This window comes from Aplidium turbinatum, chromosome 8 (genome assembly GCF_918807975.1).
Source record: "Aplidium turbinatum chromosome 8, kaAplTurb1.1, whole genome shotgun sequence".
Classification (NCBI taxonomy): Eukaryota; Metazoa; Chordata; class Ascidiacea; order Aplousobranchia; family Polyclinidae; genus Aplidium; species Aplidium turbinatum.
The window spans coordinates 18,747,393-18,767,780 of NC_137479.1; the positions used below are offsets into that span (position 1 = coordinate 18,747,393).

Sequence of the window (20,388 nt, forward strand, 5' to 3'; positions counted from 1 at the left end):
AAGCAGTGCGTCTGGAACATTGAACAAATAGCAAGCGCGTGCCCCGAAAGCAGAGACGAGCAAGTTATTGTAGCAAAAGTTAGGACAGGAACGAAGGGAAGTCTGAGTACTATTTTTCTGGTAGTGTTTACTCAAATGGAGAATGTTGTAACATTGTTTTTCCTCTGATGTAGACGTTTTATTGACCAACGCGTTGGGTATTTTTTACAGGATTCAAAGCGCTTTTATAATTACAGCACGGTAGGTTGTGTATATGAAGACGACAAACGAAAAGGAAGATCTGAAAATAAGCCGAAAGCGCAGCGCTTCCACTGCTTTGGAGGATTGGAACGATAATATATCTCAATCCCTTCTTTGGACATCGAAGATCCCAACAGCAGTGACACGAAGTTCAACTTCAATTTCTTCTGCTAACATTCAATCACAACCTGAAAACTCGAAAATTTTTAGAATGAACGGAGATCCAAATAATAATCATGGCTGTAAAGAGGAAGAGGTATGATATGAAAGTATTTTTGTTTTCTTAATCCTTGTACATTCTATTTTTTGAGTTTGTATTAAATGCACATTGCACATGTCTTCAATCAAGTTACCGACAAGAGAATGGGCGTGAAATCTGAAGATACTGTAGCGGCTTGTCTTTGAAGTATTTCAAGTGTCCAGACTAGGCTGATAGTTCATTCAGCAAACAAAAAAATGAAACTGTTGTTAGTTCACTCAACTGAAGTTCAACATCGAATTATGTGAAATAATCCAGGAATATTTGCGCAAATAGCTTTAAGGTTAGTGAAGCAAAAACAATTTGCAGTGGCAAATTATGATTTATACTGCTTGGTTTTCTTGCTTCGTTGCCTTGATGCGCTATGTCATTATGTTCAACCAGCATCCTTTTGTTTGTCTCCGCTATAGGCCTACTGCGCAAATACAACACAAACTTCTACAAATCAAACGCTTTTATAGGCTTGTGACACAATCAGTATTCAGCAAATTTGCATTGAAGTTTTGTAATTTTGCGTCTAATCGAATCGATGTCTTTGCAATTATATAACAAAACTAACAAATTCATCTGTATGAGAAAGATTTTTTGTGAGTCTCTGTAAATCTTGGAAGATATTTGAACAACTGAATAGGACAGTAGGTCTAGTAATGAAAGGGTTATTTCAAGCGCTTTGATTCGCCAAAACGAAATAAAATTTCCAATGTAATTCGAAACAAAATGAAGTCGACAGAAAGATCTTTTTCAAAAAGAAAAAGATCTTTTTGTTTCGAAAGAAATTCGAAATGTATTTCCATGTCACTGAACAATTAGTAAATGCTCGAAGAACATGATGTCAGATTATTTATTTTAATTGAATGTTAGTTTAAGCAAATTCTTAAACTGAAATCATATGGTACGTTTTGAGATTCTTGTAGTTGAACCTGTCGTTTTCGTTTTGAGCTCACAATGAAACGGAAGGTGTGAGTGTTTTTGTTACCAACAGCCCAAGTTATTACGTATGGTATGCAAGAAAAACTAAACGCTTTTCTTTCTAAATACAAGTAACTGTGCTGTGCAATATAGATTTGCTTATTTACACGGTGCTAAGTTTTTCATACTGGAGCTTACATTTAGGTTTCTTGGCATATCGCATGTCTTAATTAATGGGTAAATATTTATTCTTTCGGCTGGATAAGTCTTTTAGGAACGTAATACTTGTTCATTTTTGTTCAGAAATTTAAAACTACCAATAAAACCAGATATCAAGATCCCACATTGAGTTTGAAGTTTCGCCGTCAGTTTCTTCACGTAGGGTAAAGCGTTCTTGGAATCATTCAGCTCAATTGCACTAGGTTTGACTTGAACCAGTGGTCTTGCCTTTCTTTTGTCCGTGTGTAGTTTGGCTAGTTGTTGATTCTTGCTGAAGCGACGACAGTTTTTTGATTTACACCGATACACAGCAATCTAATTCTTAACTAGACATTAGACAGCAGTCAAAAATACTTTTAATATCTCTTCCAATAACCCCCGTATTGGCAATACTACAATGAGCGGTAAAATTTTTCGTCATTGAAGTTTTTATATAATTTAAGTTTTTTTTTTGCCATGTTAATGTGTTCCACCATTTCAGACCTTCATAATGTACTCATTTGTCACAACGGTGTGGGCCATCTCAGCCAAGTAATCAGTCAGGGTCACTTCATCCCTCGTGGATGTAGATTAGCTTAATCGCATGTATAGTATTACTCTAAAATCAATAAATAAGTTAAACCGATGTATTAATTTATGTTTAAAGGGTTTTTGACTCAAATGTGGTTGTATGTTGATTATTTTCAAGAAGTGATCTGCAGTGTTGAGAGTGGAATATTTTACGATTTGATGTTGATTTTCGATCGATTGTCTATCATTGTATTGATCGCGAGTAGGAATTACCAATTCTGTCCTCGATTTATGTTTGTTTTGCACAATACCAACGAAGCGTTTTTTTTTACGATCAACTATACTTGTACGATCAGAAACTGATCTAGGGATATTAGAACGAAATTTGTTTCGGCGAAACAATACGAAATTTTATTCTATAAGAGGCAATTTGAAACACAACAAAGACTAAGGTTTGCGCTGGAATGAAATAATAGCCTATCATTGTATTGTGGAGCTTTATTACTTTACTACAAACTAAGACATGCGACCGATTGTGATTTCATCGTTTCAATTTAATTACTTGTGTTTCGCGCTTGCATTGAGTGATGAAACAAGCATTTCTCAGAACACGGAACGTTTCTCGCTCATGACATCGAACCCCACTAAATCCGTGGTTCTCGCTCATGACATCGAACCCCACCAACTGTAATGTTTGATATCTCCGATATTATTTTCCAAAATAAGAGTTTTGTTTTTCGTAGTGCAAACTATTGGAAATTTAATATTTTAAAGTTGTGTTGCTATAATGCAGTACGTCAGCGGTTCCTATAATTTTTACTACATCCGCCTTTCCTGTTGTGTTTATGAAATTTTCCTCTTATCTCCAAGTAAGATAACAGTTTGGCAAAAAAGTAACCAAGACTTGAAAAGTTTCCCAAACGAAAGCTTCCAGCAAAAATTTGATAAAAAAAAGCTGATGACAGTTTGAATGCGTTATGTGTGAAATGTGACAGTAAGAAATGGTAGAATATCGTGGTCAATCTACGCAAGAAAAAACACTACAGTCAGTTAAACTGACGATGAGAAGCATATCGGCCACCTGGGGAAAAAGTACCGTACCGTACGAGTGCGACAATGCTGTATAAAAACTTAAAAAAGGTGTAGTGCCCAAGACCACCACACAGTGCACATGGTTCAGCAAACGTTTCTCAAGCTGAACTGTTGTCGTGTCCAGATGCTAAACTTCCAAAAACATTTTGCAAATTATGATCTCTGTATTGACTAATGCTCTGAATCTGGATCAATTTGTTATTACGTATAAGCAATGAAAAGAGCTGAAATCACACAAATACATACGTAGCCTACCGTAGCCGTATATTTAGTGTGAGAAATGGACACATGCTCACAGTGGTTTTGTTAGCTTCATCGTTGTGTTAGGAAACTGATCAATAACTGGAAACAAAAAAAAACAACCGAAAACTAAAATCTTTTGACGGATTTGACATCGAAATCCAATTGTAGCATTTAGTTATATCTGAATTTAACAAGTGATTTTTTTATCTTGTTGCCATTTTTTCCATTCAAGATGGTCAGGAACTGGGTTTTATGTTGTGCTGATTCGCTAGTTCGATTTCTTCAGAACAGAGGAGTGGCGTCAGGTGCAAGATGATGTCATTGACGATAAACGAAGAAAGAATCTTCTAACTTAGTCCTTTCAGAAAGTCTCTTCCTTGCGATTTCGCAGCGAGAAAACCAGTCCTTTTTGACATGGGTTGTCAATAAGTTAGTTTTCTGTCTGGGTTCAGACATTTGCATTCACCAGAGGACGTGACTCTTTAATAAGGCGATTGTTAAAATTAAAAACACGATAACTTCAATATCAGTAAACTGACACTCAACTCTGCTACTTAGATCCCAAAAAAGAATTTTCTCAATATTCTTTCTTGATTATTCTTCGTCGTCGTGTGCCACACCGCTGTAGTCCACGTGACTCTTTAATAAGGCGATTGTTAAAATTAAAAACACGATAACTTCAATATCAGTAAACTGACACTCAACTCTGCTACTTAGATCCCAAAAAAGAATTTTCTCAATATTCTTTCTTGATTATTCTTCGTCGTCGTGTGCCACACCGCTGTAGTCCAGAGCATCACGTACGCTCTTGCTCTATCCTTGAACTCGGCTAAATCTTGTGCAGAGCATCTTGCTTTAGGACAAGACATTTGAGATGTTGCATCGTTTGCTCCTGATTACCAATGACCGCTTTTACGCTTGTTACCATGTCCATTACGTATCACGCGTGTCTTCTGAATCCTCCACAAAGCCAGGTGGTGACTTCATGAATTTCTTTGCGTGAAATTCCACGATTTACAACTTAATACAGTTGTTGAAAATACCGCTCACCTCTACCTAAGATGTAATGAATTGGATGGGCATAATTGCTGCAGGAAAGGCGGCCGAGAGAAAAGGAACTGGCCATCCTACTGTCAGTGCCGAATGCTTAGTACAATGAGAACCTTGTCTTCTCATACCGACACCTGAATCACGTGTAGGACCACCTTCACCTTACGCGGCTTGATCATTGATGGGATGGAGTGACATGAAGTAATTGTGTGCCTGAAAGCGCAAAGCCTGGTGATAGTTGGCTATTTTTCGCTATCAAAAGTAGCCTATAGCTCACTTCACTTTCAATGAACGAGGATAATTTTTCCTATTGGCATCTTTTAGAGTAGATGTTAAAAGTAACATGTTGTGATCTTACCTGGCCACCTTTTTTGTGATTGGAATTTTGACTTATTCATGGTTCACAGCATGGCAACTAGGGATGTTCAAAAGACATTTCTTGATCAAAATGAAACAAAATTCAACACGAGAATTCGAGAAATCGTAGCGAAACGAGACAAACAAAATTTGCAAGTTTATCAAAAAGTGATCCGAAATATAATTTTTTGTTTCGATCAGTCATAACAGTGACAGTGATTTAAAACTGTACAGACGTATACTGTATATCTGCATCACGCCCTGGTTGTTTGGCATAGAATCAACGCCTGGAGAAATTTAAAAAGTTCAGTTTAAACTGAAACAAGTGAAAAAAAACTTATTTGCTGACTTGGTTGCACATAATAGTTGTATATCACAACCGTTGTGGGGCAGCACTTAAACACGTTGTGTTTTATCAGCATTTGTCATGAGCTGCCTTGGTATCTTCGACCATCTTGTTGTCTTATCGAAAGAAAAGTCTCTGCTTGGTTGGTCCAATCAATCGTCTTCGCAAATTTGATAAAGCATTCAATTACAAAAAGGCCAATCGATTGTAGATGTTAGCGAATCAACAGAAATAGCTCGGATAATTACGGCATTTTCAACAATTTTTCGTGCGTCACTAAAATAAAATCCTCTGTAATTTAACCATTTTAGATGCGTTTGCTTTTGTGATTTTATACGAATCTGTTTTCTGTCATAAAAGATGTCTTATCTCTGAGCGACCTATGATAAAGGACGTCCAACGGCGTAAAGTATTTGTTTTGCTTATTTGCCAAAGGTGTCTTCTGTTAGTTCTGGTTACATATTAGCAGATTAAAGAAATCTTCGTCTATCTTGATGGCATCTTGTCTTACTCAGCCCAAAACATTGATACTCATTTGGAACGCAGTATTTAACTTCTGACTTCAATTGCTAATAAGGCGACAATTTGACCTTTGCCATCCATTTTTTATATTCAACACTGCAATGCAGCTTTAGGCGCAATATTTCGGAACCCTGCGAAGCTTAAACGCAGCAAGAGCTTTAATTCAATCTAAAAACACGGGTCTGGTAGTTTCTTTTCACTTGGCCAAAGTTACCATTTTCACATCGTTTCAACGGCGCCAGACAGTGAAATTAGATAAAAAAAAAGTGAGAACTTTTGCTAGCCGCCTTTTGTGGTCGGAAGAGGGTAAATTGAGGATGATAGCGATGATGAGAGGAGACTTTTGATGAGGAGACCTTTAACAAGAACATGCACATAAAAACAAGCAGCCACTAAGAGGTGGCAAATACAGTATTACCAAGCGACAGAATACGAACCACCAACGTATTATTGCGGTAAACACTTTATTTCATATTTAACTAAATTGTTTTTTACATGACTTTTGAATTAGCGTTAAGTTTTACTCACCTTGATAAACATTGCCAACAAGCTCGCATTCAGACATCCTGTTGTCTTGTTACGAATGGTTTTCGTCAATGTCTTGACATCAGATAACTTAAAACGACAATCTAGTGCTTGAGCAATTAGGCTCATTCTGGGCACCTAAAAATATCCTGATACTGACGCATTTGTCAGCGTAGTATCTGCTTATCTCAACAACACAAGTCATGGCTATCTCCGGTTGTGAGTAAAAAATTTTAGTATCATGGATAGTTTGATACTCATTGAGTCACCTTCACCACTTTTCTTGGTTTTAACCTATCCAACGTTGAAGTGAATTGTCACCAGGGTTGTCGGCATTTTACCCAACCCAAAAAAACCGGGTAGTTTTTTTTATTAAAAACCCACTTAAAAAAAACAAAAAAAAAACATAAAAAACCTAGAGCATCATATTTGGCCAATTTTTTATTAGAAAATTGAAAAAATGAACCAAAGTACTATAAGGTACTTAAAACAAACTTCAAATTAGGACTTAAGGATGTGATTGTGAAGGAAATTTCCAAGGATAAATTGAAAACACAGTGGATATTTCTGTACACAAAAATCAAGTAATGCCACTTTGTACTACACTAAAACTCATTTATGCAAGAAGGCCTCATAGTTAAACAGCCCTAGTGCATTATTTTATTGAGTTATGCCAGCATGTACTATGAGTGAGAGGCACTTCATTGGTAAAAAGTAGTATTTGAGGTGAAATACGCATGAATCTACCTTATTTGCATCTTTTTTAAATAAAACCCGGGTTTTTTTAAAAAAAAACATGCGGGTTGGGCTTTTTTAAAAAAAAACGGGTTTTTCTCAACCCTGATTGTCACACCCATTTCAAACAAAATGCACTTATATTAAAGTCAGCTGACATTGCTATTGCAATACTGTAGCACTAGTATTGCAATGCGGAGTTTGGTTTGAAAAACATAAGACATTGCAATTGCATTTCACGTAGGATATTTGCACACTTCAAAATTATTGAATATGTTTGTAAAAGCACGCATAGGTGTTCAATTCTTTTGATCAAAGTTCTGCAGAAGGTGATAATTTGGTACTACTACTATTCAATGTACATTTTTCTGACTTAATATGTTCGCACAAAAGATAAGTAGCCCACATGCCAGTTTTATTGGCATTCCCAAAACTGTGGTTGACTTCAGTTTTGTTGGAATACGTTTATGCAATGTTGTCTTACGTTGTTTTGCCTTTGTTGGTTATGTATTCTCACAAAGCATTCCATCACTCTCACTGCCCAGTCATCAATCCAACCTTGTTAACATTGATTCAACCTCTCTAATATTGTTTTTTGCACAAACTCAACATTGAACATTAGTCATCCATGTAAGTCTTGATTCCAATTCTTGGTTTATAATTTGGTGATCAAGCGTTGTCTAACATTGAATTCAATCAGATCGATCGTGTCGACTGGTATCATGAATGTTTCGCTATTTTCAAAGACCACCATGGGATAATTTTCGTTGCAAGAATTTAAATTGTTTGTCCAGGACCAACCTTAATGATCGCAATATAACCAAACAACGCCACTGTGTTTGCTGAAAATACTTTTTGTTTGAAGTGCCGAATGTATCGAGCTGGTTTTCTGTCGAAATATTTCATTCTACGCTTTGGCTTTTTAGAGCTCGAACGAGAATGAAATTTACGATTCAATTTATAATTTCTGAGCACTCTAGCATTTTGTGGCTCACGCTGGTCTGTCCTCCCTACGATAAGTTGATACAGGCGATACGAAAGCCATATGGCTCCCCAAAACCAACTTGTAGCTTGGGTAAACTCATCAGGTACTTTTTACGTTGTGTTAAACTCTATTCATCAGTTCATAGCAGGTTCATCATCTTTTTACGTTGTGTTAGACTCTATTCATCAGTTCATAGCAGGTTAAGAGATCGCAACTAAATTGACTTTGTGTATTCTTGCTTTTCGATCACTTTGGATGCGCCCTTTCAGCAGATTCAAGACTGAAAATGTTTTATTTCGTACTCGTTTTTTTCCTACTCACCCAGTTGTGAGAGAATAGAATTTTTCCTTCACGTTTCAAGCAAAAATGACGGCATTGCAAAGATCTCAACATATCAAATGATGAGACAAAGTTCTTGGCTATGATGCAAAGAAAATTGTATTTGGTGGTTTGAGAGGTTGATATGCAACTTTAGCGTAATTAAAAATTAAGAAAAGTTACCAGTAAACCAAAGCTGTGGAATAGCTTTTGCTTCGTTTTGAAGGAAGTTTGTGGGATTCTGGAAGCAGTCAGTCTTTAACTCCTTATAAAACTGCATAGTGGAGTGTTGTCCGATTCCATAGCCGTGGTTTTATCCCATGCTCGACTAAACTTTGCACCACTCCTTTTATTTTTATAATTTTTAAACTGAATTCTTATGCTGCTACTTAAAAATAATGTAGAAAGCAAATGAATTGGTCATATAGAACCGCACACATGCTAGTGACAAAAAATAAGATAGCTTGAATTTCATCAATGCACTCAGTTGCGCCTCTATACGGCTGCATTGACACTGTCTGCTTTGTAAACAACGCATTCTGCGATGGATACAGCGTTATACAAAAACTAACATTATTATTATTGTCTTTAGCAGCCATTTGGGAAGAGTTGCTATTTTTTCATAGTTGTCAAGACTTAGTAGTTTGAAACGAACAAAAAAATCTCCAAATTGACGCTTCTGGTGCAATTGAATGATAGCTACGTTTCAGCAACGTTATGAGATGCGTGCTCCATGTCAAATGCGGTTTGTGATTGTTCAATTGTCCATGTTTTGTTGCGCTTAAGTAGCGGAAGGTTTCGGAGGAGTCTTTTGTTTGTGACAATAATCACCTGCAGAGAACGAGTCCCTAGCCAGCGAAGTTGCCATTTTTACTTCGCTGCAACGACGCCAGACAACTTTCGCTGTTTGAATCGGCTTGGCTGTTTCTTTTCAACGCTAATCCAGGAGCAGCAAACCATGACCGGTTGGCTTCAGCGTATCATTATCAACGGCTGATTTTAATATTACACGTGATAACGAAATAAGCATTCACACCTAGTGTAGCCTACTTGCTACTTTGGGTTTTATGTTGCCATTTTTGCTTGTTTATTTGTGTCACGGATTGCAGAAATCACCAAGGTTTTTGCCTTAAATTAAATAGACTTGTACGTTTTGCAATTTGCATTATTTTTATTCACATGGTTTTTGTTGCCTTGGGTGCGAAAAATCACAGTCTTCGAGTAGTTGCCAATTGTAATTTTCACACCAGCCTAAAGTGTAGCTGCAAGCAGTTGCTTTGGTTACTAGGAAAGTTATTTTTTTTACATACCGCATGGCCACCTAAAGTGACATCCAGGTGGCCATGCAATCATGCATACCGCTAAATTAAAGTGTGGATATGTTTGCTTTTAAAAGTTAATGACACTTTTGTAGTGTATGCCTTAAGGCTGCCTCAGAGCGTTTTGTTCGTCGAAACAAGCGAAATTATTTTAAAAACTTAATTTGAAACGTATTTAATTGAAACTTATCAGTTGAAATATAATGTATTTTAAAATTTCAAAATGCTTGTGTCGAACAAACTAAAGCTCGGAGTGCTTTGCGAATTATTTTTATGTTTTTTAATCTTGACATGAACCTTGCGGGATTGACAATGGGCAGCTCATCCGTGGGCCTGCACTCATCGAGTAATGGACTCGTTTACTTAAAAGGACGGTCTAACTCTACCGTATCTTCATCGCATTCTGGAGTGGCTACCGTAGCATTTCAGCTGAAACTTGGATCTTTATTCGAAATTTATGAAAAAATTGTTGCAAGAGACATTTATTCTGCATTTTACATCCAATTAAGCTACGCTTTTATTTGCTTCACTACCTGTAACAAGCCTATAACCAGGATGTCCCCTGGGTCCCACGATCATACCATTGCGCCAATGGTCCACAGTGAGATCAAAAGTTTTAGTGTTGAGGCCACTTGCCTAAACAATTTGCTTTTTTCCTATACAGGGATGAATATCGAAGTGTTAAGAGCGAACGGTGTCGTTCTGTTGAAAAGGTCCCAATTTTGTTCTTGGCATCCTCGTTTGAAAATGGCTGCCTTCTGCCCGCTTGTCGTGGGCGACCTGCGCAACTGCAAACAAAATTGATAAATCATAATCCTTATCCGAACATAATGCTCGAGAACTGACAGTTTGCTGGAAGTCGCTAATTATTATTGAAATAGTTTATTGACGCCATTATACAATATTATTGTATGAAGAAAAAAGTTTTATTGCATTACTATTTACTCAGGTTCGCACCTTATTCGTAAGTGGATTACCAGCAGATGCCAAAAAGCGAGAGTTATATTTACTCTTTCGCAATTATTCAGTGAGTATTAAGGACACTTCATTTATTTTGCCATTTTGTAAGCTACACAATGAGTTTAAATAGATTGTAACGTGTATTCATGTTCTATGGCTAATTATTTATAATAACACTGCAAATGAGAAAACAAGATTACATATGTGTATGCTCGCGTTCAATTTCTTCTAATAAATCAATTTTTCCATTAATTCCCATCCATTATTTAATTTAAAGTAATAATCTTTCCTCAACGTTCTACTTGGTTGCTGTCTTGTAATGATGAGTCTGATTGTAGTGTTGAGGCAATATTGTCGGCTTACATGATAGTTACTTTCGTTGGTGTGTTCGTTATTTTCATTCACAAAATTACATCCTTGCCATGAGAGCATTGAGAAGGTTCGCAGCCATTGGCGTTTTTTATCGTTTTTTTTTGTCTGTCATCAATGCCATGTGTGCTGTCTGAGTTTAATTTTTTGTTATGCCACCTGACCTCGTTAATTTGGATTGATTTCAGTTCTTGTCTTTTCAGGGTTATGAAGACTCTGTTCTCCGAACGACCGCCAAACCAGGAAAAGCACCAGTGGTAGGTTTCCTACAGGAGTGCAGGATATTATTGGCTTGCTCTTATCTAGTTTAATTGCTTAAATGTTCTTGCGTTTATTCAATATCCGTTCTTGCAAATCTGCGGTTTGCAGTATTCACTGTGGAGTCCAGGTGAATGGGGTAACAATTTTAAAGCAAAATAAATCGCAGAAAAAGTAGGTCCACTACTTATGTGATCGAAAGTAGTTTGCGAGGTTTTGTGTGTAACAACTGGATAGAGATGTACCGATACCAATATTTTGGCCGATACCGATCCCGATACCGATATCACTTTTTTAGGCCGATACCGATACTGATACCGATATTTTGGCCGATACTTTGGTGTTACAAAAAGAAGCAATTTTGGTATTTGCAAGGAATTATATCAAATGCTAAGTTTTACCTTATTTGCATAAAACTATTAAAAAAAGCTTTCAATTGGCATTATTTATTAAAGATTCAAGAATCCAATCTCAACCGCATTGTTGTGTCATAATAGTAGGTTTTAGTAACGAAAGGCCACCATAATTGAGAACTGGGGTATAAGGGAAGAAACATTACATCATAATTGGGGTTTCTGAAAAATTAAATAAAGTGTTTGCGCAAACTCTCCATATAGGCAATCATAATTGATAATAAGATGTAAAATGTAAACCAAGTGATTTGTGTAGTCGTACAAAAACTATTCGACAAGTAATGTGCAACCTAAGGGCGCTTGTCGTTTGGTTGAAAAGCTTTTGCCAGGCCAAGACCACCCAGGCAGCAAAAATGCACAATCCCGCATTGCCCGCACACTGCTAAAGGTCCAAAAACTCTTGCAACCCCCAGCAAGCCGGCACCACCAGTCCGCGACCCAACTTCCACCCCTCGCTGCAACAAACCAACCAAGCTCAAACAATGCCACGGCAGAACAAGCAGGCCCAAAACGAAAGCAATGGGACCACGAATCCTCACCAAACCGATCAAAACGGTCCTGCCGCGCCCAATACGACAACCCCACCGCAAAGAAAGGAGCGCCCCTCCCGGCCACCAGCACAAGACCGAGCACCCACCAGCACAGCGAGCAGCCGCGACCCGCCAACCACAACGGTGCAGCTTCCACACTAGCCATTTCAATTCTTGTCGATGTCAATTCTTGCTACAAAATGGCTGCCGAGAAACATATAGTTGATTGGATGGTCTAAATGGCTAGTGTGGAAGCCACACCGCTATGGCCAGCGAACCGCAAAAGCCCGCCGCACCAGTGAGCGCCCCGCGCCGACAGCCCGGAAGAACACTCCACCCACAACGAGGCCGCCATCCCAGACGCAACAAGGCCACTTATTGACCAGCCCAGCGAGGACCCGCAGTCCACCGCTCCCACTCACTCCGCCACGACATTGCCCAAGCTTGGCGAGTCCACCACAACGAAAAGTGGAAACCAAATCACAAACCGACAGAACCAGACCACCAAAAACAACCAAGTTACACGGGTCCCCCAAACGTCCAGCAACGCTAGAACGATGCAAAATTACACATTTCCGCCACCTGGGCAGTCCTGGCCTGGTTTTATCCTCTGATAAGAGTAAAAGAGAAACACAAATGATAAATATTGGAGAAATTGAGTCTCCTTCACAACTTAAGAATCAAACAACGCAAAACTGCTGAAACAAAACGTTTTGTTTGAGTGAAAGAATCACTGTAAGCAGACAATGCCAAAAGGTGCGCGCATGAAGTCATGGGAGTGTGAGGTATCAAAAATTTGAACAGGTTTTTATTTTTCTACATCAATGTGACGTTAGTTACAACTTTAAAAAATCTATATCTGTGCTTCTGCAGAAAATCCCCAGCAAACTCCTTTTTTTTACATGTTTAGTATCGGCCACAGTATCGGCCAACTTTTGCCGATACCGATGCCGATACCGATACTCAAAAAATGGCCGATATCACCGATACCGATGCCGATACCGATATATCGGTACATCTCTACAACTGGATTACAATTACATGCTACAATTGGCCGTTTTTGTCCAGGTGATTGTTGCTGAATCGTTGCTTTTGCTGAAACTTAAACTTAAAGCAAGCTGATTGCTGATGTTTTTACTTAAAATGGAAAGCATTGTTGCGTTTTCATCAGCCAATTGTTATTTTTGCAGCCAGTTGGGTTTGTGACGTTTGATTCTCGAAATGAAGCAGATGCGGCCAAAAACCAGCTGCAGGTATCTCACGTCACTGACTATATTTTGCTCTTGCTTGTAAAAACTTAATGGCCTGCTGTATATACTATTGTTTAACTCCTAAATGCGCCTACGCCTCACAGTGATTTTCTGATGAATCTGCAGCTGCAGCTATTGTAGTCAAGGCAATTTGTTTTTCGCATTGTGAAAAGAGTCGTTAAAACATGTGCGTCATATCAACCTCTGAAGAAGTTGGAAAACCACTTCTATCTCCCACCTTGACAATGCCGGTTCCTACAAACTTAGTCAGGCTTTATTCAAATGGCTGATTTTCTGCTGCTTATTCATCGTCTCAATTAATTAATTTATTGTTATTTTTCTAATAGTTGCGCCTGCTACTTGATGCATCGTGAAGGGGATTGATAGGTGGACCAGTTGGTCAATAATTACAACCTATATCGTTCAACGGTGGAAGTTTTTTAACTTTGTTGACAGTTGAAAATAATTTTCTTTGTTTCAACCCATTCTGTCTCATCTAGGGCATAAAATTTGACCAAGATCTACCTCACACCCTTCGTCTTGAATTTGCGAAAGCCAACACCAAGGTTAAGCTCCGATCGTCATCACCTCAGCAGGATTTGTCCAATCAAATTATTGGTTACTTGCCACCACGTGAGCAAAGACAACAATTTTATGTTTTAAATAATTTTACTTTGTTATTTCTATGCACGCCGCTTCATTGCCCCATGCAGATTTGATCGTAATCGCAGCATAAAAATTTTGTTTTTCACACCTTATTGTTTTCCGTTTCATTGTCGATAGGATTCTTTATGTTTTAAGCCTTGAATGGTTGCTGGAAACGAATTTCTTACTTTAAAAATGTGCTAAACTTAAGCACTGTGATTCGTGTAACTAAGAGCAAGTTTGCAAAATTGTCACTTATATATTGTTACTCTTGGAAGTTTAGGAGTCGGCATGCTTAATATTATTAATTTTTTTAAAGGGATCCTTGACCAAAAAGCAGTTGAGAACCACTGGTGTAGATTTATGTTCATTTTTTTTTCAGAGTTCGGTTCAAATATTCTGCCAACAGAGTTGTGGAATCAGCAGTAAGTTTTACAAAGTCGATTTTATCCTATACGATTTAATTGCAACGCCATATTGCATACGTTAAACCACAGCTATCTTTTACCCAGATGTTATAATATTCTAGCAGGTCACATCTCCTGGAGGTGCAAGTGAAAGATAACAAAATCTGATTGTGAATGTGTAATCAAAATTTATCCAGTTTTTACTCCTAAACAATGTGACCGGTTGTGTCGTCTGAGAGAGGCAGTAAAAGTTGATGAAATAGTGAGCATGAAAGATGATTGTCCACCCGAACAGCTTCGTTGGTTACTGGTTAAGCGCCTCACTTCATGAACGAAGAAACTTCAAAATCAAGCGGCGCTGGTGCGACTCTCGGGGGTTGCGCTTAAGCAATGCATTTCAAGAACAGCTCTCCAATCAGCGTCTGTCCATTAATAGACAACACTTTACTCTAAAAGACGCTTTCTCAGGCCGAGGATAAATATTCTCACAAGCAATTCAGTTAGAGTTAGGCAGGCCGTATCCACAAGGACATGGTTGAACTAATTAGAGACGGATAAAAGCATTTAACTGCAGATCGAAATAAATGAAAATAAACGATATCTCCGCAGCGCAGTAGGTTAAGATTGTGGGTTGTGCATTTTCTGGTGTCCAGTTTCTTGGCTGTAAAACACAATGTTGAAACTTTTTGTATTTTCGTGTAACTCCATCACAGGCTGTAACTTCGCTTGCACTTGCACTTCCAGATTGACATCGTATCCGGAGCTCGTGCCAGCTCACTCCACACACTTACAAACTCAAATGCAGGTTTGTCGTAATCTACCTGTTTTTCCCCTCGTCACCCAATGAATGAGCTAATTACGAGAGGACGAGTTAATCTCAAACTTTAATTTACTGCACTTGATTCTCAGATAGCAGTCATCACTTTCACACTGTACAGGATTGATGATCTTCGTAGTTTTTTGCGCTACACATGGCTACACTTAATTTTGTTGTCTTAAAGGTATTTCTTAAGTTAAAAGTGCATTTCTTTTAAGTAATTGAAAGTATTGAAGATGCTCTTAATTTTCTTACCACATTTCCTTTCTCGAAGTTCATCACACCCACCTGAGCCACCTTTGATTCGATTTTCACTTTTCAAAATGCTCAAATGTCTGATTGCGCAATCCTCGGTTGTGGTTGCTGTTGTCGTTTGAAACTGCGTCATATCGAATACCCTCCTGTTAGGTTTTGGACCAACTGTTGGAGTGTCTTAAAAAATCATTTGACCAGCTTACGGTGTCAAATCGGCAAATGCCATTTGATTTGGAATTACTGTAGTTAGCTTTTTAACGTTATTTCAACGTAAAGTGACGTTGCTGCCGCTTGCAACCTGGAGTTTTTTTTTATAATTTTCGGCCACACCGGTTTCAAAGTTAATTTGTGGGAATATTTTCTAGGTTGCACCCACTCTTCATCACCTTGCACCTTATCACCCCACACCACAGCACGGTGCTATATTCACTCATCTCGCAGGTATTTTGATCACACCGCCGATGAAGCAGTTTTCATTCAATTTGATTCCTTGATTGATTGCTCTCAGATAGAACCATGTCACCAGAACGATGAACGGTCAATTCATGAGATTTATGAAATTCAGAATTGATCTCATGTCGTTGTGATGATATTCAAGCCAACTTAAGTAGCACTGTGTTTAATTGTTGTGAGTAGCAACTTGTACGTAAAATGGGTCGCAAGCCTTTTGCCACACGCCATGGGATACGACTGTGTTCACCTAGTTGTGTGGGTTACGATAAACTCTTGATCAAAGAAAACTACCAACTGATTACTTTGTGACCTTGTCAGAAAATCCATTCTTTTGTATTGGTTCAGCATCTACGTTCATAGACGTTGCACGATATATAAAAGAACTGATTTGCTGATTGGTGCACCCATAACTGGTAAATCACGTTGTCGTAGTTGTATTTCAATCGATGTGCTCTCGACACGAGTGTATAGAAATTTTGTCATTCTCTACTTTTCATAGTTTATGTATCTATTTATGTGAAAGACGCCTTGTTGTTTGCATAGCTTCTATCTGTTAAGGTTTCTTGTTCTTTTGTTGTAAATTACAGTACAACGGTATGAAATTTCGAATTCGCTTGAGTAACTTTTGTAACATATGATATTAATAATTCATGTTAATAACACTTAGCAAAAAAGCTTAGTAAAGTTAAAGAATTTAAAAACGTGACCTCGTTATCGAGGTACACAACCCTGCCCTTGCGTCACTGCTTTTTATTTCTATTTAAGGTACCCCATTGATGAACATAGCTGTCGCTGGCACCGCACCGCAGGCTCCGGCTGCCGGCTCTTGCCTTTTGATATCCAACTTTGGACCAACCACCGTAGAAAAAGAAATTAAAGACATATTTTCAAGGTTATTATTTTAACGAGTTTTTGGTTCATGTAAAAAACTTGCTAAAACATCTGTAAATTTTTCTTGTTTTTATTAAACCATTATTATCAACGAGAAATGCGGACTCCCAGTTACCAAAGACGTTACAGCAATTCAAAGATCAACTAGCTTCTGCTTCTAGGGAGTGTTCCGTAGGTTTGTGTCAATCATCCAACCATTTCCAAGCTCATAAATTCTTCACCGTGTTTGCCGAGTAGCCTTTGATTGTTTTGCCCCGCCAGTACCTCATCTCTTTTTTGCTGCAATCTTCATCTTTATTTCAACAGGTTCCATGGCTTCGTTAGGGCCAAATTACTGAACCGTGCTGGAATTCCGTGCGCTGTAGTAGAATTTACGGTATGGCTTTACTTTCATGTTTATGACATACAATTTTCCATTGAGTGGGTAGATGCAATTTTTCGAAACTATTTTTACGTAATGAAATTTTGTAACATTTGCATCTTCATCAACGTGTAAAACATTTAAGAATATTGAGAATTCTTCTGGTCGAAAATCAAAAGTGGGCCTATGCTATACGCTCTATAATATTTATGCAATCCCAGCCAGCAAATATCCTTCTTTAATTAAACGTTTGCAGACGTGAAATCATTTTAAAAAGGTCATATGCTGTCTTGGAGGGGTAATGGTATGCATATGCATCATCTACTTCCGTACGCAGTATATTATATGATGTAATAATAGCATGAAATCAGACTTTTATGGGCGATCGCCTACCCGGCTGCACTATTTCAACAAAAGCCATCTTGACAAGTTTTCAATTTTGGACTAATTTTAGTGACGTTATCTTTTGCGATATTCCACCCATCGATGACGCATTTCCTCGAGTCTAAAATATATCAAACCTCTTATTTATCGCTCCTAGTCTTTTATAAACTTAAAGTTCGACGATACCTCCAAATATCTTGATATTGTGGATACCAAATAATTTATTATGACAACATCCAACTATTAAACCAAACCTATCTCCTTGTTTGCCTTTATCAAAATATTTCTGTGTACTTTATTCTTGTTGCGTGTCAAAGTCAACCTTCACTTTTGATTGGCTGCACGACGCAACAACCGGAAAATAATCTCTGCTGCCACCTTGCGGTGTTGATTTTATTTGAAGTTTCAAGACAAACAAGTAATCATTGCGTTTCAGGATATTGGGACAGCCAATTACGCCTTGACGAGCTTGCAAGGAACTCGCTTGAGCGACAGAACAACAATGAGGATAGAGTTTGCTCGCGCCTTCCCTGACGTGAACAGCTTGTAATTTCTTCACCCGCACTCAACCTATTGCTCATTGGTCAACACCATTCATGGTGGCATAGGTTGTGTGCGGCTGGATTTTGGACGTGTAAGTGAGATTTGATAATAGTGAAACTAAATTCGAGTTGTCGAAATTTGGCCTACAGTATTATTAAAATCCTCATTACAGTGCAAACTGTTGTCTCATCGGTTTGTGGATAAAATTGAGTCGGCATGAGGAAGGGGCGAAAATATTTTTTGTATTGTTTCATTGAAACCCCAAGAACAGTACAGTAAATACTTCCAGACTGGAATACTTTTCTTAAAAAAAGAACTGTTGAACAGATTTCTGTTTTATCTTGACGGTGATTTTTACTTTTTAAATGTTAGTCACAACAGTCGGTTTACTGCATGTTCAAGTTAGATTACCAACTTCAGCTTAACACGTTTGGCTGTGGTCCGTCGCTGTACCACGCGTGATACTGTATTCCTTTTAAAGCACAACAACTAAAACGTAATTAACTGGTTGTCACATTTTTAACTCGTTTAAGAAGTTGTGTATCACCTTTGCACTCGTTTGTAAAAGGATGGGCCACCGAACACGAAACGACCACGTAAAGAGTCGGCAAAAAGAAAACTCAACTTTCGTTGTGTCATTGCGTTTGCTTTTATGTTTCGTAAAGTCGCCTTTTCAACATCCGTGTGCTTGTTGGGATTTGTAACCTTTTTGTCGTTTGTTGAAAGCATCATGCTCAATGCAGACGCGTTGAGTTTGTGTGTTCTTGCAAGTTGTTGTGGTATAGCTTGCTGTTGACGCTCGTTATCGACTTGGGTCTCCTTTTAGCGAAACTCGCGTCTTAAATTGGTTTAGGTTTGACATCAATGGACGTTATTATGTGATTTCAAAGGAGGCTGCTTTCTAAGTCTGTACATCACTTGTTAAAATCAGCTCTTCTGTCGTTACTAAGTCATGTTACTTTTACAATCTACTTTAATAGAACATTTCATGGAACCTTTCATTACTTCCAGGAAATGAACCGATGTTTCGTTGATGGGAGGCAACCGCAAGAATTTTTTCATGGATACGTTATCTTCAAAACTTGCCTGTTCTTGGTTCTCAGCAATTGTTGGTACTTGTGTTATTTCAACCCGAGCATTTCAATTGTGACGTATTTTACGTTGGTGGAGAGGAAGTTTGAATCCTGTTGAGTTGCCTTTGTTTTCAAATTCAGGAATGCCTGCGACCTTTAATTTGCTGAAATGTTGACAAAACCGCCAGATTAAAGCCTGGTGTGCCATGACGAAATGAAGTGTTTTGTTACTATTTTCATTTCTTTCTGTTACTGGTACATTTGTTTCGTTTTAGTTATAGTCTTGTAAGTTTCCCAAAGGGCATTTGATTTTTTAAACAATGCTACTACTGTATTAACCTCTTGGTTAACAAAAGCGCAGTTTGTGTCGTTCCCCGACTGATATTTCGCAACGCCGCGCTCACTTTTTCTCATCAATTTACCCTCATTTACATTTATAATCAGCCTATTATTTCTTTAAATATTGTACGCCAACTGATGTGAGTGCAGCGTTACTTTTGTGCTTTGCGGCCTATCAGCGTGTTGTTATATTCAATCTACACATTGTGCTACTGCTTCAAATTCTTGGTTTTTGTTTTTGTTTTTGTCGAGCGTTGCGTGTTAATTAAAAACAACCTGGTTCTTCACCGAATTACTCCTTAGTTGCATTGAAGCTTTATTTGCGTTTTTTTGTTGTTACTGTGCGATCGGTGTGCTTTTGTTCAAATGCTTATTTGTTATAGTTTCTATTGTATAACCATCAATACCGTATGTTTTTTTTCTATATAAAACTACGCAGTCAACGCTTTTGAGTTTATCCTGAACTAAACAAATTCGAAATATTCTCGCTTGTGATTTTTACGCTTGCACCAACTCTCAACGCATTGGAACTTTATAAGGCTTGGAGCTGTCGACTTTGCCGCGGTGACTTGACTGAATTTCAGAGCTTTCCTTAACACTTATTTCCATTTTCCATCCACACCTTGTCCGTGTGTTTTTTTCCCCTAAGATACATTTCAAGACTGGTGAAACGAAACACAAAACAAATTCTAACATTTCAGCAGCATTGCTACAATGAGCACTTCAAAATTTGTGTAGCGACCCATCATGAAGCTACTGTCTCGGCTACAACAACCACCACGTGTATTCAAAACGTTCTTGCTTCACCGTA

The 20,388-nt window shown here is 38.1% G+C and overlaps 1 protein-coding gene across 1 annotated transcript; it reads left to right on the forward strand.

Annotated features, from left to right (window-relative positions):
- Positions 1-215: 215 nt before the first annotated feature.
- On the forward strand, positions 216-20,185 carry LOC145775627 (uncharacterized). Its single transcript, XM_082586951.1, has 12 exons — positions 216-496; positions 10,579-10,656; positions 11,162-11,215; positions 13,350-13,412; positions 13,910-14,042; positions 14,437-14,479; positions 15,206-15,266; positions 15,899-15,974; positions 16,752-16,878; positions 17,184-17,253; positions 18,059-18,256; positions 19,177-20,185. Exons 1-11 carry the CDS (start codon positions 254-256, stop codon positions 18,170-18,172), a joined length of 1,062 nt encoding a protein of 353 aa, XP_082443077.1. The 5' UTR covers positions 216-253; the 3' UTR covers positions 18,173-18,256; positions 19,177-20,185.
- The last annotated feature ends 203 nt before the right edge of the window (positions 20,186-20,388 follow it).